Here is a 27,458-nt window from a genome sequence, read left to right on the forward strand (position 1 = left end):
ACTGAAGAAAAGACGAGCTGGTTGATCCCACCAGGTTCAAGGGAAGAAGACTCCGGACTGGGTCTTCTCTTAGTCGTTGAAGGGGTAGTTAGCTCAGGACTGCACCGGGACTCGGGGTTGCAGCAGCCGTCTCCTTCTCCGCTTCTCTTCGGTGCCTTGCAGTTCCAGGGGCGGCTCTGCCCTCTAGCTCAAGAGTCCTGCCTTTTATGCCAAAATCCCCCATTCACACAGCCTAGCTGTCAATCAGTCAGCAGGGGGGGTTGTCCAGCCAGGACAACGACTTCAGCCAATCAACACAAAGTGCAACTTGGGTCTCCAAGGAGACCCTGTGCAGGGGGTGACTACACCCCACCCTCACATTCAGCGCACCTAGACACCGAGACACCAAAGGAGGGCTTCTGGTGAGAAGCCTGCCAACGGTCGGCGAACAAAAGGCGACAAACCTGGTTTTCCGCGCAAAGAAAGACCCAAGAAGGATGTTAACAAAAAGAAATGGCGATTAAACCCAACCGGAGCCGAAATAAAAAGTATTTGGGCTAGCGGGTTTAAAGTTCGAGGCTACTAAAATAGCCTAAAACAATACCACATTATGTAATATAATCGTGGTAGGAAAATTAGGGTAGATACCACTGCCACCAGCCAAGTCTTAATGTTAAGGGACCGAAACAATGTTCCAAGAGGTACAGATAAAAAAGGCTAAGAATTAATCCTTTCCAATACTCCATATAAGATGGGGTGTACTGGGTCTGTGGTTAAATGACTATGTAAAGTTAATGGCAACTTTACCCTTTTCTGGGGGACAGTAGTCACTGCGTCACTGCACTGGAGGTGCTGTGTAACACACAAAAGAGTGGGGCTACTGAAGTGGTGTACTCCAGAGTCCACAATCACAAAAACAGATGAAATACACATGGCGAAACACAGGTAAGAGTGGGGGGAAAAGCTCACACTCTTACCAAGTGGAAAGAATAAACTCTAGAAATCCAGCAAAGCTGCTGAGGGACTCACTAGGTAAGGGAAATTAGCCATAGAATGAGAATTCTCCCTAACAACCTTTATAATTGACTCAGATAACTCAGCGCTATTTGTCAGATGCATTGTGTATGTAATTCAATTAATTTGATGAGGCGAGTGATTTTTTGTAGATTAACAATGGAAGCGCAGTAATTATGGTGCATGGTAGTCTAGTCAATAGACGATATGTATAGATAGTCACCCAAGATGGCGGACACGCTGCAATGGGAAATAGTGCAGTGGCTAACAGTCTAGCTTTAATATAACATGGGAGGGAGACACGACATTGAGCTCTCCCGCGAAAGTGTCAGTCGCCGAAAGGCTGGTGAGTAAGATGGCTGGTAGTTTCTGTACGGTCCCTGGAAAGACTTTATGAGCACTTTAACAGTAAATGGTTGAATTAATGAGTAATTAGGGGAATTGTCTTTGTTCCTCTTTTCTTTTTCTGGCTATCCGCAACAATTGTCAAAATTGAACATAATTGGTATGCCTGGATAATATGTGGAATCGCGCATTGGTGCATTACACAAACAGAAACTAATGAGTTGGTGCTGATGCACAAGAGTCGAAGGTAATACAAATTGTTCTGGCATAATATAGCTTTAAGTTAGTACGATATGCTGTAGCACGGGTGCTAATTATGAGTGAATTTGATTTTTTGATTTACAGATATTGTGGATTGTTACAATTGTGGATTGGTGGTGGCAAGTTACGACCTTAATAACTAAGTGAGAGTTAGTAATATGTATTAATGGATCTGTGAAGGAAGATTGGGAATTAATTGATACTAAGTGGTTTATTTTTCTATTTTCCATATGTGGTGAAATAATATCAGAAATCAGACTATTGGAATTGGTAATTATGTTTTTTGTTAGTACTAGTATAAGATGAACATGATGTGACACTGCAACAATGATCATTGAAGTGAACGAATTTTGAAATACACTAACTGGTCTTTCATCTTCTATTTTTTCCTTTCTTTCTTGTTTTTTCTTGACTTATCTAAATGGTATGTATTTATGTTGATGTATCACAATTACTGCAATATGACACGGATTGTGCCATCCCTTGACACTTTGTTTTGTGCTGCCCAAATGGGTTGTTAATTGTGTGTCTAAATAACCTCTATAATGTTGATTGCATAATTATAAATTGATTTTATATCAGCCTCAGAAGAAGAGACATTCTTGAAACACGTGTCAGGCTGACCGGATCTACCACTCAATCATGCACAATTATGTATTCTAAAAATCTATTGTTTGGCGCAGTGTGATTGTATAAATCTCGTGTGATAGTACTTTTGAACTGTGGAGTGTAGGGCAATACACCCACACTATACTAATCACCCGCAGCCATTTTACAAACAATTGAGACTGAGTGCAAGTGCTGGGAGTCTCTGTCCTTATTTTGCTCCATAATCTCACTATGCTTCAATGTCATTTAAGAATCTCTGGATAATTCAGACGTCAGGATACCAACAGCAAATGCAGAGAACAGAGAGGAACTGGAAACAGTCATCCGGATACAACTTACGATGACTGGTACGGGGGGTTATAAGGTGACCACAGCTTTGGAGAAGTACATAGTTCCATAGGTAGTGCAGGTACTTACCCACAGTTCCCTTCCCATTCTGCATCATTAGGAAAGGACTCTGGTGGTTGTCCTCTAACTGGGGATGATTGCAATGGTAATGGGCGTGAGCGCCGGGACTCTGCTTTGAGCTGAACTGATTGATGCTGATCCTGGCGGAAGCTGCTGTACCTTGCCTTCTCAACGGTCGGTTCAAAGTCCACTCTTTTTGTGTGTGCCAAGTCCAACTCAGGGGCCGGCTAAAAAATAATTTGAACATTGCATATTAAACCAGCAAATAGTTTTCACTGTACAAAAACAGTATCACTGTAAAGACAACTGCAGTTTAAAAAGAAATTATTAATATGGTTCAGAGGAAATAAAACATCTTCAGCTTTCATATGCAATATATCATACAGGCATTTAATGAATTTTCTCAAATCATATGGTATAACCTCTGTACTTGCAAAAAGAAATGGTGGCATTAAGAAATACATTATTAGTAACTATTATTAAACAACCATAAACCTTTCAACCCTGGTGTGCATACAAAGGCTACATGCGACAAAGGTTCACATGTTTAGTAGAGCATTTCTCGCATATGAAATATGAAACATGAAGGAGTGGACACTGCTGGGGCTGCTGCATCCAACCTGGAGCGCTATGGTGCAGAGGGGAAAGGTAGGATGATCCAGGCACTCTCCTAACATCCAATAAGCAGCCGCGAAGCTGTCTACAGACACAACTATGAGATGGGAGTGTTTTACTCCCTACCTTTGCAATTTGGCAGTAAACAGATTTTTAGTGAGTAAACAAGTAGTCCTCTTTGGCGGCTGAGATATTTTTGAACAAGTAAAAACACACTTACATTTTAACATATGTATTTTTGTTGCAACACATACTGATTATTTGCTGCCTTGTACTGTTTCAACAAAATAAACCTGGTCATTTTCTACATAGTAATTTACTTTGTACAGGTAAAACACATTTAGGTACATAAAGTGGGTTTGGAGGGGTAAGAAAGGATGGGTAATAGAGGGATGGTGGAGTGTATGGGGGACCCCCATTAAAATAATGAAAACAAGTATATAACCACAAAGGAAATTACCAGGTGGTCATTTATTTTGAAGAAACCACATAGAACCTTTTTCTGCACTTTTTCGTATAGCCCTGCACGCTGCAAAACACTACTTCAAAAGCCTTTGAGTAGAAATATGGTATACAGATAATAAAATATATATTATTAAAAAAGCCAATTGATTTTCTTTCACCTATTTGACTGTGGATGAGGTGGGTAAGAACTGGACTGGTAAGCCTTTCCCAATGAGTGTGGTTTACCGATTCTTTTCCAACTTTGGATGATTTTGCTTATGTGAGCAGGCAAGTTGGAAGACCATTCTTTAAGTGTCTCTCTGGTCTGGGTGTTCTTGTTCTATACATCTGTAGTCTGGTGTTGCGTAGGTTGAGCAGTGTCCTGCTCTTAGTTAGTTTCCAGTGTTTGCAAAGTCTTTATAGGTATTTCAATAGGCGTTGTATGTGAAGTTCTAAAGATAATACTCTCATAGACAAGCATCCAGTGGGAGGGGGCGGGGGAGTTTGTGGACTGATGTTGTTTGCTTGGCTTTCTGTAAGCTCTATGCCATATTGGCAGCGTAGTTTTGAACTTTCTTTAGAGCAATTGTGTATACGATATTACAGAAGCCCTCCTGGTTTTGGACAGTGCTAAAAGTGGTTACAATTTTTGAAGGTGGGGCAGAAGTAGTATAATCTGTGCCATCATCCACATGCACTTCTTTTAGCCAGTACATTGGTTGTGAGAGGACGGAGTAGTGGGTGGCAAAGAGCACACCTTGATTTCTGATGGACTTAGAGTTATTCACCATTTGAATGCTATGTATGTCATACCCAGACTGGTGAAATTGTTCATAACAAGAGTATCCCATTTTGTTGAAATGCATGTGCTCAATGTGTTCTTTTATTTTAGGATCATTCAACCGCATATTTACAAAATATTTATTTGGAGTGCTACAATCTCAAGTTATTTAACACATACATATTTAAGTATAGGCGGAATACAGCTCATATGAACAATTCTGAGAAGTCTATCAATTGATTAGTTTGATAACATGCTTGAAGTAGCTGTTTTATGTTACTAATACTTCAGATCTTCCTCCGTAATTGTAGCTCTAGCACTTTTGAAAATCAGCTAGCCTTACTATTAGAAGTTATCATTCTGTAACAGTTCCATTCCAGTCACAGTGTTTTTCCAAAAATCAAAAACAGCCTTACCATTAAACCCTTAACTGCCAATGGGTTTCCCCACCAGTGCCAAGCCCTTTTTTGGTGATTTCGGTATGTCACCATTCAATCCCTTGTAACTTTTTTGTTACATGTGATATCTCGGCCAAATTCGGCCCCTTTTCTCCCCACATTCAGGCGGTCATAACGCCACCAAGGAATCCTAGTTTGATGTATGGGGGTAAGGGAAAATAACCAAAAACGGAGCATGTTTTGTGTGTTTTCTTCAGAAAATGCCAATAAAATAATGTACAAAGAAGCCTCTGGTTTGGATTGTTGTGCTGAATTCGCCATTTTCCAGGCTTTGAATAACAGGTTGAGTGGAAACCAAAAAAACATATTTTTATAAGTTAACCATCAGTTTTGTGAGAGGTACGCATGTACGGAATGGAAGAGGAGGGTAGGAATGCTGAATGGAAATACAGAAGGGCATACATTTCTGAAAAGTGGACAACATTCCAAGTTTAGGAAGGGGTGATTTGCAAAGGTCAGGCTACAACCATGGGGGAAAATTCCCATGGTATGGGGAAAAATTGGAAATATGACAGATAAAAAAGATATGTGCTGGTCATGGTTGGACCTGTAAGGGAATGTTTCTGTGAATATTGAGAAAAGCAATACCCCACTACATTCCCCCCACCCCCCCGACTCTTCCAGTTAGGAAGTCACACATTTTTTGTAATGTTTCACAAAACAAGCAATACCACAAGCCAAAAACTGAGCCACGGTACACAGGATTTTTATGCTGATGGACTAAACAGACGTAATTAGCATGTGTAAATAAGGAAAACAAATGTGGTGAGGAATGGCAAGCATACATTTTTTGAAAGAGCACAGGCAGGCCTTTTGAAGGGTAGGGGACTTGTGCAGGTTACAAAAGTGTACAGTGCCTCAAGCAGTCACTAAATGTAGGTCACAGCAGCACTGCCAGCAGGGTTCCCGACCTTTCCCGGAGAGATAACACAGGCCAGCCAGAGCTCCAGGATAGTGGGGGGTAATGTCACTGGCCTTGGGTGGCTGTCTTCTATATGGGGCGACCATCCCCAAGTGCAGCGGCTGTCCCAGGGAGCACCGGCAGGGTGCCCATCCCTTCCCCGAGGGAAATTCTCTAACACAGCCCAGCCAGCGCTCCAGGATTTGTCAGGGGTGATGTCTCTGGCCTTGGCCGGCTGTCTCCCATGTGGGTTGAATGTCTGCAAGCCCAGGCTGCACCTCTGGCTGAGCAGCATTACATATTTTCCCTCCGGGGAGGTATGGGGTCCCTGCCGGGGCTTCGCGGAACTGCAGCTGGACTTGGGGACGGTTGACCCACATGGGAGACAGGCACCAGAGGCATCACCTCTGACCATAATGGACTTCTGGCTGGCCTGTGTTACAGCTTTTCCATCCGGGAAAGGACAGGGACCCTGCCAGGGATTCCTGGAACCGCTGCTGGGCTTGGGGACGGCCAACCTACATGGGAGACAGCCACCCAAGGCCAGGGATATCAACCCTGACCATACTGGAGCTTTGGTTGGGCTGCGTTATAGTAGGGATGGAGGGTCTGCCTCTGTATTTGGGGCCGGTAGACCCACGTGGTAAACAAATGCTCAAGGCCAGGGACCTCACCCCTAAGCGTCCTGGAGTTCTGGCAGGTCTGCTTTACAGTTTTTCCCTCCGGTGAGAGATTGGCACACTGCCGGGCCTACCTGGTGGGGAAACGCTGTTGCCCCATAAGGGAGACAGCTGCCCAAGACCGGGGACATAACCCCTGAATATCCTGGAGCTCTGGCTGGCCTGCGTTACAGCTTCTTCCTCCGGGAAAGGTTGGGATCCCTGCCGGGGCTCCCTGGGACTGCTGCTGTGCTTGGGGATGGTAACCCACATAAGTGTGCACATCTGGGGGGGGGACGTACTGCCCCATGCTTTCGGGGCCGGGGGGGGAGGGGAAGAGGTCCCCTAACTCCCCCCTCACTTCGAATACAGATCTCTTGTGGTCTAATAGCATTGCTTGCTGGGCGCAGATCGAGCGATCCACACCCAGCAATGCTTCAAAGAAGGTGTTGTTGGAAAGGGGAGAGACCCCCTTTCCAACGACACCTCCCTTGATCAGAACGGCATAGAAATGACAGATCGAGGGAGGAACTCACTTTCCATGTCACCGCTGCAACCAGAATGGCTGCGGCGGTAAAATTTACAGTCAGCACGCATTACGCACATTGACGTAACACTGAAGGAAATCCAACCCCTGGGCCGTGAGGAGGAACATCCTCACATAGCCCGGGGCTTGGATTTCGGTTTTGTGCAATCGCTGCTTTGCCTCGATCGCACAAACATCAGTGCCAAAAAGGACCAGATAACTCGTCCTTGGAACTTAAGTGGTTAAATGCCAAACATGTCAGTCTTTTTACACTGCTCCCTGAATAACTGCCTAAACAGTTGAGTTTTTGACACGTTTTGAAGAGGATTCGCTAGTATTTGGAGCATGACATGGTTTCTACCTCTCTCTGCCAATTGTTTAAGGTGAGATAAGATAATTATCTAGATCCCAAGGAGATTTACTGTTAGTGGTGTTGCTGGTGCGTTACTCGCTATCGCTGTGAAGTAGGTATTTATTTATGGTCTATTTTTTACTGTGCACCAGGTGTTTCAGAGTGGTCTATTGAGAGGCAGCAAACAAACATTACATACTGAGTAGCATGTGGAAAGCGAACAAGAGGAGTATGAAAGTTTGTGATACTTTAAACATGGCGGATGGATCTCGCAAGAGAAGTTGCCACACTGGATGTACCTTCAGAAGAGAGGCACTGACGTTGCGGCATCTTTCGAACACTCAAAATCAGGGACCACGTAAGGAAAGGCTTGGTATCATCAATGAAGACCGACACAAATGAAACACTGTTCAAAGGTGTTTCTTAAATTTCAACATGTTGGTTAAACACCCATCTAAACCTAAATCTAAGGATGGGAGCAAGCTACAACCATCAAATAATAATAAAGCAGTCCTAGTTGAGTCTGTCAAAATAAAAGGGCCCATGCTAATAAAACTATTGCCAATCCTTACTTCTAAATACAAAATGGTGTGGGACAGTAGTGTATGCAAACAGGAAAGATGTTCAAGAAAACATATGTCAGGACAGTTGAGCAGTGGGCCTCTCTTCCCCACGCTTTCAGCACGGGACAAGGCAGCACGCTCGAGCTTCGTGCACACTCTGGCTTCTTTGGCATGAGGACACACCTCAATGGTTCAGCTGGTCTCACACCAAAGTCTTTATCAAACAAAAAAAGATTCTCAAAACCTCGTTAAAACACAGGCTTCCTCCACCTTCAAACAAAGTTCACTTTGCTTTTCAAACACAGACTTCTCTTACTTGGCACTTTGGGCTTTCCGTTCTCCAAGCTTTTATCGTCAAAGGCTTTCGAGACAGCATGGGGTTTACTTAAACCATACCGGACCACTTTGACTTTCACAGTACTACCTTCTTTTACCAGTGACTGCTGGTAGCTGTAGTTCCTTTTGTTACTTGTACAGTTCAAAATTAAATATTTTACAATTCTAAGTGGCTTCCCTCCGTCGGGATGAATCCTGTCTATTAATTTGGCTCTTGTACTTCAAACTCGCAGTTTCAATGTTTACGTGTCTTCTCAATCCAGCTGTTCGTAGAGAGTAGAGCAGACATTTCCTCAAGGCCTCAATAAAGGATACAGCAGGTTTCTCATTGGTGGGTGGAAAACAGGGTTTTTCTACTTGGCTTTCCTGTAGTTTCTCTTTCTCTCATACAGTCTCTGGACCCCTCGTTTTCTTCAGCTTACACTGCTGCTGCTGCACCAGAGCCGCTCTTTTTCGCCCCAGTCTCTTTCTGTCCCAGAGCTTCGCTCTTTTGGACCACCAGTTCCAGAATGCACATTCAAGGTTTTGTTCCCACTTCACCAGTTACAGGCACTTTTGGGATTTGCACAAAGTTCTTGACACAGCAGGTTATCCCGCCTTAGCTTCCCTCAAGTCACAGGGTCTCCATCTTTTACTCTCAGTGATGAGGTGTTATTGGGTCTTCAATGGGGGGATTCACTTGAGGTCAGGGTCCCAGCATCCGCCCCTAAACTACCTGGGTTTCTGGACTCACTGAGGGAGCAAGCACTGATTTAAACACTACCAGAAAAGTGTAGCTGGAGTTTTGGTTCCCTGGTGCGCGGCTCCCCTGCCACACTGTAGCCCCCTTTCTACTGAGCGTCTTCAGTGTCTTGGAAGTCCGACCCTCTTCTGTCTTCCCAAGGTTCGACCAGCTGCCGACTTCTCCTTCTGGTCTTCACAGTTCCTTCAGCTTCCCCAGCTCGCTCAGAGTGTTCTGGGGTGTCTGACCTTTAATACTCTTTGAAAGAGTTGATTGGAGTCAGGTGTGAGCAGTTGTCCCTCCCTGCCTGACTGTGCTTGACTTCATTATCGGGACAACATGGAGACTGGCCATAGGAATCTATTGCCCATTGATTCCTATGGTTAATCCTCTAGACTCCCATCTGCCTCTTCTTCGTTCCAGTAGTTAGACTTCGAGAATGGAAGTAGGGATTGTGGGAGTTCGAGGTTTTCCTGGCGATCATGGAAAAGAAAAGTAGGTTTTTGTCCAGATGAAGGGGGTAAATGTATTGTGATGGGTAAATGGATTTTCTAATGGGTTTTAATTTCCCTGGTCGTTTTCCCTTATTTCTTACAGAAAGGTACTGAGGTATGATGGGACTCTGCTGACAATATCCCATGACAACTGAGGGGATGTCGGGTAGAGGAGCATCAGAACGGGAGGAATACCATGTCTCGCCTTAGGGCATGTCTCCCAAAGTCCCCAAGGACCCTCTTCCCAGGTGATCCTACCTCGCTCGTCCGCCACCAGGGTTGGGATCCAACAGCGATGGCCCTCCCCTGGCCACCTGAACAAAGGATCCCTGGGAATAGGCTGGGAAAAATGCCTCAGGTTTCTCACAGACAACCAATATAACGGAAGTAGTAACAGATGAGAGTGAGCAACAATATTTGACTGGACATTTGTGCGCCCGTTGATTATTAGAACCTCATCTAGTTAACAGGTTTTTGTGGAAAGGTACACTTGCCCAGCAGATATTATTGTAAAAACTACATTTAAACCAAAGATATTTTCTTTTCAAAAGCGACACCCTGCTTTTTGCCCGTCTTACCCACATTTGTAACCTTAAGTCTGCCACAAGGCTACAGCATTCATTTTGTACCGTCAGTGCTGTACTGTTTGCAAATTCATCACAATAATGTCTTCCACCGAGCATTAAAACGCAACAAGATTACATACTCAGTCAGTACCCCAAGAAACTTGTGGCAGCTCACGAAAAAGGTCACCCCCAGGCCTATTTCTAAGATTTATTTATTAAACATTCAGTATCAAGCCAACACAGTTCGTATGAACCTTGTTGCCACAATCCATCTGAATAGGTTTTACTCGCAGGCATCTACTTACGGTTCCGCCACAAAGGCATTAACAGTTACTGTGGTGACTTGGCCAGGCCAGCGGAATGCAGTGCCTTCCTCATCAGGTTCCAGGGCGATAGTTGACATTAGCGGCGCTTTCCTTGCAGCCATCAGGGACATGGCGTGACATCAGCATGTCCTCCAGAACACCAGCCAATGGCATTGCGGTCTTGCCAGCATCCCAGAACTTAAGAATTTGTAGCTCAGCACTTCTCAGTTTGGTTTTATGGCTGCGACTAGTGTTTAATTGTTTTTACTGATATTTGCTTGACTCTGACCTTCCTCAATTGCCCTGCCTTACTCCATGTCAATTTTGTCACCTTGTGGATTTCCCCTTCTGACCCTGTTTTGTTGCACAGAATGCGTGTAGATTGTTCCAACTGCTTTTGGAGTTTTATCTTACATGTGGACTTCATGTTTTTTCTGCATAAGTCATTCTGGGGGTTCTGTTGCCATTCTGTTTTATATACCAAAATCCCTGACATTCAAACTCTCTCTCGTCCAGAGCGAAGTACACAGCAAAGCAAAACTCGGGGACAGGTTGGTTAGATTTTCTACGGTGGAACATTGCGCACTTTAAAATATCAAAAAAGGAGAATATCAGATTTATTACCAAGTTTAATCATCAATCTAAAGGTATTCGGTCTATTCTGTCAAAACATTGGCCGATTTTACTCACTGATGATGATCTTAAACAAGCAGTGGGACCACATCCACAGATCACATTTTCCAAGGCTCCTTCTAGGAGAGGGGTAGGTTGAGTTGGAGATAAAATGAAGAGTGGAGCCAGAAGAGTGAGTAGGAGAGGAAGGGAGAGGGGAAAGGAGATCAAGGATGGAGAAAAGAGGGGAGGATTGAGGGGAGTAGGGAGGTGAAGATTAAAGTCACCAAGTACAGTTATAGGAGAGGGTGAGGGAGAGATAAGTGAAAGGAGGTGATCAAGGTTGTCGTAGAAGGAAGAAAGGGGGCTAGGAGGCCGATTGATGATTAGAGAGGAGCTAGGGTGAGGGGAAGTAAAAGATTTGTATAGGTATTCGAAGGAAGGGAAGGTAGGTATAGGCTGTGAGGAGGTAGAAGAAAGGTATTTATGGTGGAAGAGAAGGCCAATGCCACCGCCACAACCTGAAGAGAGAGATATGAGAGAAGGATGAAGAGGAGGTGGTGAGAGAAGCAGGGACAGTAAAGTTGTGAGGAGGGATCCAGGTTTTCGGTAAGACATAGGAAATGCAGGTTAAGACGAAGGAACATGTTGAAGGAACATTAGTGCTATCGCAAAGTGAAAAAGAATACATGCTGTTGAGCTGGTAAAAGGACAGTGATGTTTGGGTTTGGGGCAATATTGTTTGGCAAACATGCAATACGGACTCATTTATTTGGAAATGTAGACGAACAGTCTCCAGAAGTTCATGCATCAAGGTCATCCGCATACGAGCAACAGAACGAATAAAACCTGCTTCCTAAAGGGCTAGTTCACTCAAAAATGTTATAGTTTAAAAAGATGGACCATAATCAAATATATATATATATATATATATATATATATATATATATGATACATTACTCACCGTAATCGTATTTCTGATGCTTGTATCTGCTTAGACTCACATGCTGTGCATAGGCCGACATCTAGTGGAAGCTGCGGAGTATTAGTTTGTTTCTCGAAACTCAAAAATGGGCGTCGACACAGGGCGTGCCAGTAATACTATCCCTAGTGTGACGTCCACTGTACCCAAGATCCCTCACGCGTCTAGGATCCTCAGATTGTATTTTTTCTGACATGAGGTAGCATGAGGAGTAGCGTGAGTACAGATAATCCAAGCGGATAGATAGAAAGGTAAGACTACAAGCAACCATGCGCCTTCTCTCAGAGGGGAGGAAGGGTGGGTCGCATGTGAATCTAAGCAGATACAAGCATCAGAAATACGATTACGGTGAGTAATGTATCCCTTCTGAGGCTTGTGGAATCTGCTTAGATCACATGCTGTGCATAGATTAGCGAGCAGTACCTGAAGAAGGAGGTGGGATGTGAGAAGGGTCATGAGCAAATAAGTGTCTTAGAACCGCTTGTCCCACTTGTGTATCTGCCTTGGAATGGGTGTCAATGCAGTAATGCTGAGTAAAAGTGTGAATAGAGCTCCAAGTAGCTGCTTTGCAAATGGTGTCAAGGGGTACATTTGCAATGAAAGCCAGAGTGGCCCCAATGCCTCTAGTAGAGTGGGCTCTTGGCGTGAAAGGCAGAGTTCTTTCAGAGAGTGAGTAACACAGCTGGATACAGTTAATAATCCACTTCGAGATGGCACCTTTAGAGACGCGATCCCCCGCTCTGCCTGTAGCTACGGAGACAAACAGTTGATCTGTTTTTCTTAGCAGTCTGGTTTTATTTACATAGTAGAGGACCGCCCTACGCACATCTAGGGTGTGTAGTTTCACCTCAGCCGAGCTTTGAGGGTCCTGGAAGAAAGCCGGAAGCTCGATGGACTGGTTTACATGGAATTTTGATATAAACTTAGGTGAGACCCTAGGATGTGTGCGTAAAACCAGTTTGTCTTTATGGACAGTAAAGAAGGGATCCTGCACTGACAGAGCCTGAATTTCACTGACCCTTCTTATAGAAGTAATAGCTACTAAGAAGGCCGTTTTATAAGTCAGGTGTTTGAGACTGCTTTTATGCATGGGCTCAAAAGGGGGTCCCATGAGCTTGGCTAGCACCACATTAAGGTCCCACCCTGGTGGTGGGTTTGAAATAGGAGGGTGAAGTCTCTTTACTCCTTCCATGAAGGCTTTAACTACTGGTACTTTCCACCACGAGACCTTGCTATGGGAAGTGGTGTATGCCGACAGGGCTGCCAGGTGTACTTTCAGTGAGTTAAAAACCAATCCTGCATCTAGCAGGTGGAGCATGTATGTAACAATAGTGGAAGGAGTGCAATCAACAGGGTTGATTGGTCTACTCTGGCGCCAGATAACGAACCTCTTCCACTTGTCAAAGTAACAGTGCCTTGTGTTTGGTTTCCTAGATTCCTTTAGGATGTCCATACACCTCTGTGGTAAATTGAGATGTCCAAACTCTATGACCTCAGGAGCCATGCTTCCAGGTTCATTGAGTTGGGTTGCTGGTGCACTTTTTTGCTCTCCTTGTCGGGAGGAGCTTTGGACGATGACAAGGGTGTTCCAGCCCTCTTACGAGTGTTAGTGACAACTAGGGAGTCTGGCTTCAGATGTCCTCTTATATAGAGAGGGTCAGACTGGGCTGCCTTGAAAAGTTTTTTCAACCCTGGGATTGACTGCTCTGGTGAGGTTCGGGTTCACCAGGGACGGGTCTATTCTTCGCTGAATGGACTTAAGGATAGGGATGGTCTGGGCAACAGGCCTCCTTTCTCCCACTAACTCCTCTGCGAAGTCCCTCTCCTCCTGGACACCGTGGGTGTCAATATGGAAATGTTCTGCTGCACGTGCGAGAACCTCGTTTAGGAGGGGTTGGTTATCGACAGGGGAGTCGGTAACCGGGGCTTCGTTTTCTACCGGGGAATCTACTCTGTAGTTTCAGGGTCTTCCTCTTCCTCTTCTTGGTCCTCATCATCCCCATAGTAGCCCGTCCCGGTTTGTTCTTCTACTAAGCCAAATTCTTGGTCCTCACCAAAGGAAGCCTCTCCTTGATACAGTGAGTATGGTTGTACCTCGAAGGGGTTTGTAGACCTCATCGGTGTTTCAAACCGGGGCTTCTTACTCGGGGGGATAGGATCATTAGAGCCTGAGGGTGTCGCCCCTTGTGGATGATACGAAAGGAAATGGTCTGGATATTTATCGTAAAAATCAGCCAAAGAAGACATCCTTGACATGACCCTATCTATGTCTTCACTGGACCATTTCTTGGAACTGGGAATGACTCTCTCAGCAAGTCTAGGGGATTTATCCTGAGTAGATTTGCTGGTTTTAGACATATCAGCAGACCTGGTCTTGTCTGTATGTTTAGGGGGAGTGGTGTGTTTCACAGGTGTGGAAGAGTGCAAAGGCTGCCTCTTCTGCTGTTTTCCCCCCTCCCAGTGAGTGGAAAAGTGTTTTCCCTGTCCTTTTGTGGCTCCGGAGTTTTTCGACGCATGGCGTCGAGGATCGGGGGTAGGGTCCCTGTCCTTCGATCGTGGGCCCTCGCTGATCTTGTCTGCGGGCTCTGAATCCTGGAGCGCGGCCTGGGGGTGGAAGTCGTCTTCGTCCTCCGACGATCGAACTTCTGTTAGCCTAGGAAGCGAGGCACTCTTGGCAAGAGTGGATGATTGCCTGGAGTCATGCGGCAATCTCGATCGAGAACGCCCAGAGGACACCGAATCGGACCGTTCTGTTTGTGCCTCTTTCCGAGAACTCGACATCGTCGAGTCTCGGTTGGACTTCGTGTGTTTAGTGTGTGTGGTGTGTGAAGCGCTTGTGTCGCCGGGGGTCTTTCCCATAGCCGCCCTGCTGGACGACCTTCCGAGGTCAGGGACTTGCGCTCGGCTGTCTTTCGACGCCGTAATGCCCTCGCCGTCTGAAAGTAGGGCGTCGCTGAAGTCGCCCCCTGCTGCCATGGCCGCCTGCCTGGCGTGGTGGGCCCAACGCTTCGTCGAACGGTCCTTAAGTGTCTTAGGTTTAAACCTATTACACGCTCTGCAGTTCGCTTCGGGGTGGTCCTTCGGCAAGCAGAGATTGCACGTGGCGTGCCTGTCGACCCAAGGGTATTTGCGATTGCACTTGGGGCAGAATTGAAAAGGGGTACCCTCCATACGCACCTTGAGGCAGCGGGCTGTTAAGTGTAGGAAATGTACAAGGTGTACCTATATACCAAGAGTGTAGAGTATGTACAACCCCCCACTCTCCCTACTTGCAGGGCCGAGGCCAGAGGCCTTCCAAGACCCGGGCCGAGGCCCAAATCCATCATGCAGCAGCCGATGGTCGATTTCTTCTCCAGCCGGCGTCGAGTGTCGAAGTTCGACGCTGGGATGGGGAAGGATGTAAATTAATTATTTTAGCAAAAGTATGGCTAAGGCCAGGGGACTCCGCAAAATGCTTCCGACCAGTATGGCGGAAAAAAACAATCTGAGGATCCTAGACGCGTGAGGGATCTTGGGTACAGTGGACGTCACACTAGGGATAGTATTACTGGCACGCCCTGTGTCGACGCCCATTTTCGAGTTTCGAAAAACAAACTGTAATACTCTGCAGCTTCCACTAGATGTCGGCCTAGGCACAGCATGTGATCTAAGCAGATTCCACAAGCCTCAGAAATATATATATATATATATATATATATATATATATATATATATATATATATATATATATATATATATACACACACAATATTTTTTTTAAAGTTCATATGTAAATTTGTTGGGAAATGTGGCTCAAAGTTTTGATATGATATGGGGCATCCATTTTGTGAAATGAAGGAGCCTCCTCTATTCATGTTAAGCTCTGCTCTTGCATAAATCAAGCAATCGCCCCCTACTGGGAGCGTTTGCTTCCTGCTGCCGGAGAGCATGGCTTAACACGAAGAGAGATGGCTGCCACAGTGCTTATTATCGCCTTGACTTTCTTTTTAGGTTTCCTGTGCTCCCAAGGTCCAGGGGAGCACAGAAAATGTAAAATGAAAGGCACGCAGTTAGAAATACTTCGCCGGCCACCAGCGGAATCTTCATAACTGCTGTGACTTTCTATTTAAGTTTCAAGAGCACAGGAAACTTAAAACGATAGTACCAGCAGTTATAAATACTACGCCGCGAGCTGGCGAGCGGCTTAGTATTTATAATTGCTGGTATTTTCACTTTAAGTCTCCCGAGGTCCCCTGGCCGGGGGGGACTAGCAGACTTAAAAATAAAGGTGCAGCAGCTATTAATACAACGCGTGCAGCACTGTTTTATAATTGCCGGACTTTCGCTTTCAGTCTCGCCGGCTCCCCTGGGCCGAGGGACCCCAGTAAAGCAGGAATAACACAAAAAGAAGGGCAGGAGGTGGCAGCACTCACTTACCAGCAGTACAGGGCAGGAGCCTAACCAGTAATAACCAAAAGCTCTGAGTAAGGGGCTTTTGCTTTATTATTGCTGCGAGAGCAGAGCTTAACATGAACACAGGAGGCTGCTTCATTTCTCAAAATGGCAGCCTCCTAATGTTAAAAAAAAAAGACTTTGCGGCTAATTTCCTAACGATTCTACACAGGAACTTACAAAAAATATATATTTGTTATATATATATTTTTGGTTATGGAACATCTTTTTACACAATACAATTTTTCAGTGAACTGCCCCTTTAATTCCCATTGCTGTTTACTGCACTGCTGAAGGGAACATTCGTTGGATAGATAGGCTCTACAAGTGTTTTCAGCTAATGTGGTCATCTGTTCACAATGACACTGACACCAAGTAAAGATGTCACTCACTCAACTGATTCTCTGTTCAGAGAATATGTCCTCACTATCATTGCCTTGCTCCATTAGTTCTTGACTTCATCTTGTTTTCATTTTTTCATCTGTGTACTCAGGATCGAACATTAATGCATGAAGACCGGCCATTGTAAATGGAAATGGACTTGGTAAATGAAAGATGGAATATTGATGAAGGCCAACAGTAGAGGCCTGCTTGAAAGGGTACAGTTAAAATATGCATTAGCTCAAAAATAATTGAAACATGTATTTGCAAAACGTATTATAAATGATGTAACAATGGTAATCAAACGGCTTATTAGCCTAACAAGATGAGAGCCATATGTGGAGAAACAAAATGTTTTCACAATAAACAGATTCTGCAGTGAATGCGAAGTGAAATCCAGACGTAGCAGTGGAAGATCCTTTCATTGTAGAAAATTGTTGAAACAGATACATGCTGATGTGTAGTATTACTAGAAAAATGACATGATGCATCAGTAAAGCAAAGTAACATTAAACACTTAATCCAGCTAATGTAGCAGATTAGAGTGCGTTGTAGTTTCACCAAGATTTAGAAAGCGATTTGCTGAAAGCTACACAATTAGTTTAGATTAGATAAGAAAGCTTAAACAGAGAAAGGCTGTGTGGCGATGCATTACAGGCCAAAGCATCTTCCACCTTGCCATGGGGATACGCGATTGTGTAAATGTAAGGCTGCCACAGGCATCACAAGCAGAGGAGTGTGCTCTGGCATGTGCTTCTCGACTATTCAAGCTTAACGTGGCAACGTTGGACTTTACATTAACACAAGATGGCAGTGGTGAACACAGGTGGGCTGCAATGCTAAGTGCATCGTAATGTAAGTGATGCTCCATAGAAAAACACACAAATACATTGCTATGAGCTGTGAAGCACATGTACCGGTGATTTGTGGGGGGGGGAGTACAAGGGGTGACCATTCCTTTAAACAACTGACCCATCTCTGCTAGTGGGACCTTGACCTAAATACAAATGCACATCTGAAATAAATACCAACAGCCTTTGTTGCAACAGGAAAACTCAGTGGCGAGTGCCTGGGATCTTCATGCTTTTTAGCATATCCCCCAGTTTCTCATTTATGCCTGAAGACTCTACAAACAGAGTGTGTTGTAATATTTCAGGTCACCCTTTTTGGTTTAGAAATCTATCGGGCCAGTTTCGGCAATAATCAAGTAGTTTTGGAAAACTCATTATTTCTCCCAAAAGGCGAGTTCAGTTTATTTAATTTATAAGCCTAATTGTACAGTTGAACATTTGGTACAATGAAAACCCCACGCTTGTCAGTTTCTGTACAGCTTCAGCATACTATGTCAAGGAGCTTTATTGCGAAAGAATTCGGAGATTAATGACTTCGATGTCACCATGTGAACGACGTGACCTTATCAAAGAAACGGCTGCAGAGAAGAAATTAATTCAAGGAGTCACCACCAATCCATTCATGGTTGGCATAATTGATAAACTCACATATGACACCACCTCTGCCATGGGGACACTGCCAGATGGTAAGTAGTAATGCGTTGGGGCATTCGCATTAAATGTTGCACGCTCAAAAATGTGCTGCATACTCCCACATGCATGAAATAACGAAATGTGTTGAAAGCGCAAATATGTGCACTGGTGTACCCCAGATACGGCCAGATGAGGGCGCTGCTCTCTAGTCAAGCAACCTGCAGGATCACGTTTTCAAAAACTCAGCCTCTGAAGCTAACCTGAGGATGATCAGGGAGGACGTCTGTCTTTTCAAACCTTGTTTACTGAGTAAATACAGGCAACCTACCAAACGAGGGAGCTTGTTCACAGAACGGAGGTAATCTTTGTCCATAATGCAGTTCCCAAGAACATTCCCAAAGCACCTGCAGAGGAAAAACAAGGTGTTGAGTCATGATGTGTCAGAAAAAACGTAATAATTCATTTTGTGTTATTTTATCATATTCACGGTTTCTTGAATTAAAAATGAACTCCAAGGTTGTATACAGTGTATATAAAAGGGAATGCAAGCTTTAGCTCTTGAGATGTTTTGGACTACAACTCCCATCGGCCATAGTCAGCAAAATCAATTTGGAGAGATCCTAGGGAGTCGTAGCCCAGAGCATCTGGAGAAGCAAGGTTGAAGATGCTCTGATTACTTACCAGTAATCTTCATTAAGCCTAGTCATACTCTTCCTCGTCACAGTACTTACCTCATGAGGCCCCTGCCTCCAACACAGGACCTTCTTCTATTTCTTTAAATCCCTATAACTCATCCCCCACGTCCACGTCACTCAATTTCATATTACCAAGCCGGAGCATGGGACCTTCCCCACAGGGAGGGTGAGGTGGGTCGTCAGTACGGTGACGAGGAAGAGTAGGACGAGGAGTAATGAAGATCACCAGTAAGTAATCAGAGCATTACCTCCACGTCCACTCTTCCCCGTCCCAGTACTTACCTCATGAGGTATACCAAAGAAGCAACAGTGAAAAGGTCCCAATGAGACAGAGTCAAAAACAGTGCAGCAAAACACACACCCACAATAACTCTTAATTCAGATCCCCACAGACAAAACAACCCCGAAGGAACCAACCCCCCGAGTGGGAGAAACTCAACCCATAGTGGTATATGAAAGTGCTTAGACTAGCCCAGGCGGCAGCCCTACAAATCTCTTGCAGAGAAACCCTACTTGCATCGTTCCAGGAAGCCGCCAAACCCCTGGTGGACCACCCCTGAACGTGCGCAGGCACAGGCAGGCCAGAAGCCACGTAGGCCATGGAGACCAAAACACAGAACCACTAGCAAATGGAAACCACAAATGCCTTACGCCCAGCCGCAGCAAGGCCAAAAGTAATCAGAAGACTTTCAGATTGGCGGAAAAGAGCAATCCTAGCCAAATACTCCAACACTGCCCGTCGGACATCAATGTTATGCCAATACACCCCCCTCAGACTTTTTCAATCTTGAAAGAAGGCAGGGAGAACCAGATCCTGAGAGGTGTGAAAACCTAGAAACAACTTTAGGGAGAAACTTCGGATCACACCTCAGCACCACGGAGTTCGGCAGCACCCTCAGGAAAAGAGGGCGACATAACAGAGCCCCAATCTCCCCAAGCCTACGGGCAGAAGTGATGGCAATAAGAAAGGCAGCCTTCAGTGTAAGATGTTCAATATCAATCTTGGAAATGGGCTCAAAAGGAGACCCTTGAAGGAACCGTAAAACAAGAGGGAGCCCTATATAAGTACAAGGACGGGAAGAAGAAAAAACCCCGGAGCAGCTACCCCACCAACACATCCTAATCCAAGTGACCATCAGAGTCCCCCAAAAGGAATTTAATGGAGGCCCACTGAGAGCGAAGCATCGGAAACCGCCAGGCCCTTGTCAAACCCCTCCAGGAGTAACTGAAGGATAGCGGGGAGGCCAGAATGCAAGGGAGGGATCCCAGACCGCCCACACCTGTCTCAGAAATGGCCCCAATGCCTGCTGTACAGCTTCAGAGTGGAGAGTCTAAGAGCATTCATTATGGACTCAACTACAGGACCTGAGAACTCCCGAGATATCAGCCTAGACCGAGCAATAGCCACACTGCCATTGCATCCGGCGGACTTCCAACCGCAGATCCCCCTTGAATGGGACACGGCCACTTCGGTCCCAGGAACCTTGGCTGATTCCGAAGCTCCAACAGAGAGGGGAACCAACTCTGGCGGGACCAGAACAGAGCTAACAACAACACAGTCACCCTGGACACTCTGATGCGCTGAACCATACGGGGCAGAAGGGGAATAGGCGGAAAAGCATAAAGGAAACCCCAAGGCCACTGTACAGAGAGGACATCCACCCCCCAAATCCCCTCGGCCTGAAACCGAGAGCAGAAGAGGGGAACCTTTGCTGAGGCCGTGGATGCAAACAGGTCTAGAACAGGGGTCCCTAATCTGACACAGATCTCCGCAATGACCTGGGCCGACAGGACCAGTTCCGCAGAGGAGGGAAACCGGCGGCTGAGAAAATCTGCTAGAACATTTTCCACCCCCCTGATATGTGAGGCCACCAGAGACACCAGATGCGATTCCCCCGAGGTGCCTATCTGAGCTGCCAGAGCATCCAAGGAGCGGCCAGAACCCCCTTGGCGGTTGACATATGCCAAGGCCGTTTATGGTCCGTTCGGACCAAAACCGCCCGACCTTCCAGCAACCCCTCGAAGTACACCCGAGCTCAGAGAATGGCACACAACTCTCGCCAATTGGATGATCGGCGGCTCTCCCCAGATCCCACAACCCCTGAGCTGAGAGGACCCCCCAAATGTCAACCCCCCCAACCCATTCTGCTGGCGTCGGTAGTAAGAGTGGCCACAGGAGGAAGGACCAGGGACACCTCAACCTTTAAAATTGGAACCCCCAGCCACCATAGCAGGGAGACCCGCAGCGCTGGGGACACTGAAATCAAAGCCTCGAAAGCGGAGACGTCGGGAGCCAGTGAGAGAGAAGATAAGACACCAGGGGACGTAAGTGAAGACGGGCCCAAGGAACTTCAAACCAGAAGGGATGACAATGAAATCACAATGCATACCCCGAAGAGGGATGAATAAAGACTGTTAACACGAACGACTTTGGGCCTGCTGCGGAAAGACGCACAAGTAGTATGTGGTACTGAAGGTTCCACTTCTAGAGCCCTCAGTAATTCTGAAAAGAATGATAAGTAATTGAGAAGGAGCAGCTGGAGAGTACATAGGCCACAAAACACATCCTTATGGATGTGTGGGTTATGAGGTTTCACTTGATGACAGACCCCTGAATCCACAAAGTAAAAGCAGTACGAAGAATATCAACTCTTGCAGTTTGGCAATGTAGGCAAATCGGTATGTTTTATGTGCGTGTGTAGCTGACACCAACGATTGGGACAAGCAAGAATGTGTGATGGCAACCCTCAGAGATGCTCCTTTTATTGGCTGCGCCTTCAAGGAATATCAATAGTACAGCAGCACCACGGCCTGCCAAATCAATACTCCAATAAATAAAGAAGTAAAGGTCTACATTGCGGACAGATGGAACATTGAGAAGAATTTAGAGCCCATGCTGCAGCTATATAGGAAATGTGTGGAAGAACTAAATATGGAATCTGGCTTGGTGGTGGAAAATTACATCTTTATGTCTCCAACTTCTCTGAGAAGACCACTAGTTGACAGAGTGCATGAGGACTACTAAGCATGATGCTCACAAAATGGCATCAACGCAAACATTGCTGATGGCCAGCCATGAACATGGAAGTAGAGCAACTTACTGAGCACTGTTGAAACTGCTGCAAAGGTTACAAAGGTCTCACCACGACCCCCCCATACTACAACCGGCTAGTTTAAGGAAGGCATGGTATCAAACAGTAAGAGAGACACAAGTGATCACACTTCAAGGGTGTTTATTGAACTTCAATTAGGTTTGAAAAACGCCCATCTAATCCTAGATCTAAAGATGGGCGCTGGTACTAATTAAGCAATGAGCCCTTCGCAGAGGGGGCATTACCGTTTCAGTTAATGATCCAGGGCCCATAACGCAGGCCCCGGAGCATTACCTGAAGCAGTTAATGCCCTCCCTGCAAAGGGCTTATTGCTATTGGTACCCACGCCCATAAGACCAGGATACTAAAAGATATATTTTTTCAGTTGCGAAACTAATCCTGTTCTCCCTTTCCATGGTGGCCATTGAAAATAGTTTAAAAACAGAGTAAACAAACAAAATGGCCACCATCAAATGTGAGAAGGGACTACATGTGTCCCTTCTTCCTTTCCATGGCGGAGTGTCGCAGATCGGGTGAAGACATGATGGGGACAATAGTGTTCCCAACACGTCTGCTCCTGAAAAGTATCCAAAAGAAGGTAAGTGGGGGAATGGGGAGAATCTGTGGATGGGGAGCACTTACCTTGTTCCCCGATGGGGAAGATGGCAACCTCCAGCCCGGAGGAGGCTCAGGGCAGCGGGATTACCTGCTGGTAATCCCCCCTGTCCAGAGTCTCCTCATTGGCTGGGAGGCTGACATCCCCCAACCCCTGCCGGGTCGGGTACTAATTTCATATAAACAGAAAACAACCCAAAGCTCTTAAAGGCTATTGGGCATAACGGTATTAGATTTCTTGCCATTGCAATTGAGCAGGTCAAACAGAAAATAAAGTAGACTGACAGATGAACGCCAACTACATCTTAGTAGACAGAAAGAGGTATGAGAGTAAATCCAGAGAACACAGGGGGTTAAAAATACGACAAGACAAAGAAAGTGATGGTGTAAGTGCTGAGGAGTAGAGAATCAGTAGAGCCGAGATAAGTATACATTAATATGAACTGTTGCAGTGGAGGCAAGACAGAACAAGTTTGGATAATCAATTTAAAAAATACATTTAGTAAACAACTGCCGCAGATACCCTTTCCTGCCATTATGAACCAGAAAGTTGCAGTTGGTAATTCGCAGATCGCTTACATTGAAATCCAGCGCTAAAAGCAGCAGATGGCGAGGAAATGCATACTGTAGGGTAAATAACTTTTTGGTGAGCACTACGAGATGAGGCAAGAGGGATAGTGTCTAACAAAATGAAGAGTTCTCAAAAGAGAATCTTGTGGAATCCCATAGAAAAGGTGGATGATGCATCTTTTCAGACAACTGAAAAATGGACTGAAGAAAGGTAAGAGTGGAACCAAGTGAGAGCTGTACCCGGGATCAAAAAGTGGAAGTCGTACACAAAGGAGTGTCATCTACAGTTTGCAAAGCCCAATAAAGATTGAAGAGAGAAAAAACAGGAGGTTGGCAAGCTGTGCTGGGTGTAAGAAGAGATAAAAGAATATCCTGGTATCTAAGATTGGAATTAACTGGTGCCATGCTTTTCAGAAAATAAAGTGCTTACTTAAGGGCCCTCTTCAGTCCATCAGTCACAGCCTCCTTTCGTGCCTTTTCAAGTGATAGAGCTTTGGATTTCAGCCCCTCGCTGACACCGTAACCCACATCTTCATGATAAGAGCCATCCTAAGTGGAGATGAAACATGTAAAATGGTTGTCAGCATCAGTAGACCGAGAAGGTAGGTTATTTAGCCATCTGACAACAACCCACAATCAAATTGCTGCTCATTACTACAAATCTTCTGATTCTGGACGCATGCCCCCAGATGAAGTCATGATTCAACAAAATATGACATTAGACTAGGCATGCATTTTGTATGTTTTACTACATTTCTTGTTGTCAAGTGGTCCAGTGATATCAGGATGGTCTGGTCTCCAGCCACACCGCATATTGGGTCTGGTTACAGTTTCTTTTGGATTCATCTCGCAGCAACAGGTTGGATTTACAGTCGCTTTCTTTAAGTATGCTTGGAATGGCAAGTTCATTCTGGAATGTCAGCCGCTGGATCAGCAGCCTAAGCCAGCAGCTCTTTAAAGGTTTTTTCTGAAGATAATGAATGCCAAAAAGTGTTGATGCAGCAAAGAACCTGACCCCCAAGAAACCCAAGCAAGTTGTTGCCAGAATGGGAGATGTACCAGGCATACAAGACATCTATACATTATTGTTGAGTGTAGCCCAAGATGTAGGTAAAGTCAATTAATAGTTACTCACCGTAGTGACTAACGTAAGTCCATAGTCTCCTTTCCTCCATACTGTATGGGTGTCCCTCACGAGGGACGGGAGACGGAACCTTTTTCACTAGCAAAACCTTCTTCCCTTTTAAATTTAGAGGCGTGCGGCCCTGGGAGCATGTGCTCGCCTGACTCCGCACACCGGCGCCACTCCTCAGTCCCCGTAGACGCATCGACAATATGCAACATTGCCCAATGACACCAGTATTATTAGGGAAGGATGGTGGGATGTATGGAGGAAAGGGGACTATGGACTAAGAGTACGTTAGTCACTATGATGAGTAACTATTAATTACTCTTACGTCCCGTCCCCTTTCCTCCATACTGTATGGGTGTTTACAACTGAGTGTAGCCCTAGGGTGGAGCAGGGGCCCTCCTTAAGGAAAAGGGTTTCTCAAAACCCCGACCGAAAGCAGCGTTTGACCTAGAGGCGACATCCAGACAGTAGTGCTTGCCAAAAGCCAAGGGGGTGGCCCAGGTGGCCGCCCTACTGATGACCTGCCACGGAACATGGCGTTGGAACGCAACAGCCATGCTCTTGGCCCTGATAGCATGAGCATTCAAATTAGCCGGAACTGGCTTGTGCTGCCCCTCATAGGCCTCCTTGATGGCTGCAACCATACACCTGAGCTGGAGGCCTTGGAAGCCCGATACCCTGGCCTTGCACCTCTGAAATTGACAAAAAGGGCATTTGACTTTTGGAAATCCCTGGTCCTGTCCAAGTAATACTTCAGAGCGCGTTTGACATCGAGGCGATGCAACACTCTGAGGTTCATCCTTGGCATCAGAGAAGAAAATAGGTAGAACAATCTCCTCATTAAGGTGGAAGGCGGATGAGACCCTGGGTAGGAAGGCAGGGTGCGTCCGGAGGACCACCTTGTCCTTGTGAAAAGTGGTGTAGTGCTCTGAGGCCATGAGGGCCTGGATCTCACTGGCCGTGCATGCTAAGGTGAGGCCCACGAGCAGAGCGGTCTTTAGGGTTACCCACTTGATCTCAGCGGATGCCATTGGCTCAAATTGTTTGTGGACCAATGCGCCCAATACCACGTTGAGTTCCCAGGCTGGGTGAGGCCTCTTTATGCGCAGGTAGAGTGGGTGGAGGCCCGCCAGGTGCCGCTTGACCACCGGGTTAGGAGGAAAATAGACCCTCCTCTGAATTTCTGTAGGCACCTATGGCTGCCAGGTAAGTACGGCATGTGTCGACTTGCACTCCAGAGTGTGTATGGTGTGCCAAAAAGGAGAGGACATCATCCAAAGAGCACTTGAGAGGGTCTATCTCCTTAGAGCTGGCCCAATGACAGAATGTAGACCATTTCCTCTTGTATTGGCTCCTGGTAGCTTTACTTCTGGCGCCCTGTATGATCTCCAGGTTGGCCTGCGATAGGTTCAAGTGTTTCAGAGTGACCTGTTCAGGAACCACGCTGCAAGGGCTAGCTTGTGAGGAGCAGGGTGGGGGACCATGCCCCCCTGCTGTGTCAGGAGCAGAGCTGGGCCCAGTAGGAGGTGAATGGGAGGCCAGTCTGATAGGCTGAGCAACTCGGAGAACCATGGTCTCGCTGGCCACCAAGGAGCTATCAAAATGATGCTGAGATGACACGATTGCTTTATACTGCAGATCACCCTGGACCAGGGAGGTGGACGGGAAGGCGTACGCCCTCATGTAGTTCCACTGTAGCTGGAAGGCATCGCCCAGGGAGCCGGGGCATTTCGTGTTGACGTGGGAGGCAAATAGATTCACTTGGAGGTCCCCCCCATCTGCGGAAGATTTCCTCCAGTACCAGGTCTTTCAATTGCCACTCGTAATTGTCTGCCCCAGTCTGCTGAGTCTGTCCGCCTCCAGGTTGGCTTCCCCCAGGAGGTGGACAGCCATGAGGTAGATTATGTTCTCCATGGCCCACTCCCACGTGCTGATCGCAAGGTTGCTAAGTGGAGGGGATCTGGTACCACCCTGCTTGTTCACATAGTACATGCTGGTGAAGTTGTCCGTCTGGATAAGTACTCTCTTGCCCACTATGAGAAGGAGGAAGGCTTTGAGGGCCAGCCATTTGGCCTTCAACTCTAGCCAGTTGATGTGGGACTCCTGTTCCTGCCAGGTCCAGACTGCATAGATGCTGTGGTTGTCCAGAGTGGCTCCCCAGCTCTTGAGGGAGGAGTCTGTATTGACAGTGACCCGAGGGAGAGGCTGCTGGAAGAGCTTGCCCTTCCATAGGTTGAAGTCCGCTGACCACCAGAGGAGGTCCGGGTGGAGAGACGTGGGAATGTCCACAGGCTCCGATTGTGAGCCCCTCTCCTGATTCCAGGAAGCTGCGAAGTGCAGCTGCTGCCTCCTCATTCTGAGTCTTGTATGGGGGACGGCCAGAAAGACCACTGCCATAATGCCCAGTGGGTGTTGGTACCACCAGGCCAAAGTCACAGTCCCAAAGAGGAAGTGCATAGTAGCTCTCTTGATGGCCGTGATCTTGTCCTCTGAGGAAAACACTGTCTCGGAGACGGCGTCCCAGATGAGGCCCGGGAAGGTCAGCTTCTGCGTGGGTTGCAGCTGAGACTTGAGATTGATAGTAAACCCCAGGTCGTGGAGTGTGTTCATAAGAGCGGAGGAGGTGTGAAGAACCGCCTCCGGAGAGGAGTCCCCGACAAGCCAGTAGTCGAGATATGGGTAGATGTGGTGGCCCTGGGCCCTGAGGAGAGCCGCCATTTCATTCATCAGTCTGGTGAATACCCTGGGGGCTGAGTTGAGGCCGAAGGGTAGAACCTCGTACTGGAAAGGGCAGACCATGATCCTGAAGTGCAGAAAGGACCGATGAGGCTGCCAAATCGGGACGTGTAGATACATGTCCTTCAGATCCAGGGAGCACATCCAGTGTCCCCTGTTCAGTGTCTCCGCAATGAGAGCTGGCGTAACCATCTTTAATTTTTGTAGAGGTAGGGAGAGGTTGAGGGTGGAAAGGTCCAACACAACTCTCAGGCCAGCCTGGTTCTTCTTCTGTATGGCGAAAATCCTGGAATAGAAGCACAATCATCTCTGGGAGGCTGGCACTTCTTCCACTGTCCAGCTCTCGACAAGCAAATGGACTTCCGCCAACAGAGTTGCTGTCCCAATCTGT

The 27,458-nt window shown here is 46.4% G+C and overlaps 1 protein-coding gene across 3 annotated transcripts in view; it reads right to left on the minus strand.

The window, feature by feature from the left end:
• The window catches only part of RAD52 (RAD52 homolog, DNA repair protein), a 632,693-nt gene that overhangs the window by 170,455 nt on the left and 434,780 nt on the right, over positions 1-27,458 (minus strand). For all 3 annotated transcript variants that reach the window (XM_069628612.1, XM_069628610.1, XM_069628611.1), the window contains exons 6-8: positions 23,630-23,748; positions 18,556-18,631; positions 2,626-2,843 (exon numbers count right to left, since the gene is read on the minus strand). In XM_069628612.1, the coding sequence (XP_069484713.1) occupies positions 2,626-2,843; positions 18,556-18,631; positions 23,630-23,748 (413 nt within the window). The remainder of the gene's footprint in view (positions 1-2,625; positions 2,844-18,555; positions 18,632-23,629; positions 23,749-27,458) is intronic.

Source organism: Ambystoma mexicanum, chromosome 12, assembly GCF_040938575.1.
Source record: "Ambystoma mexicanum isolate Mex_15411 chromosome 12, UKY_AmexF1_1, whole genome shotgun sequence".
Taxonomy (NCBI): domain Eukaryota; kingdom Metazoa; phylum Chordata; class Amphibia; order Caudata; family Ambystomatidae; genus Ambystoma; species Ambystoma mexicanum.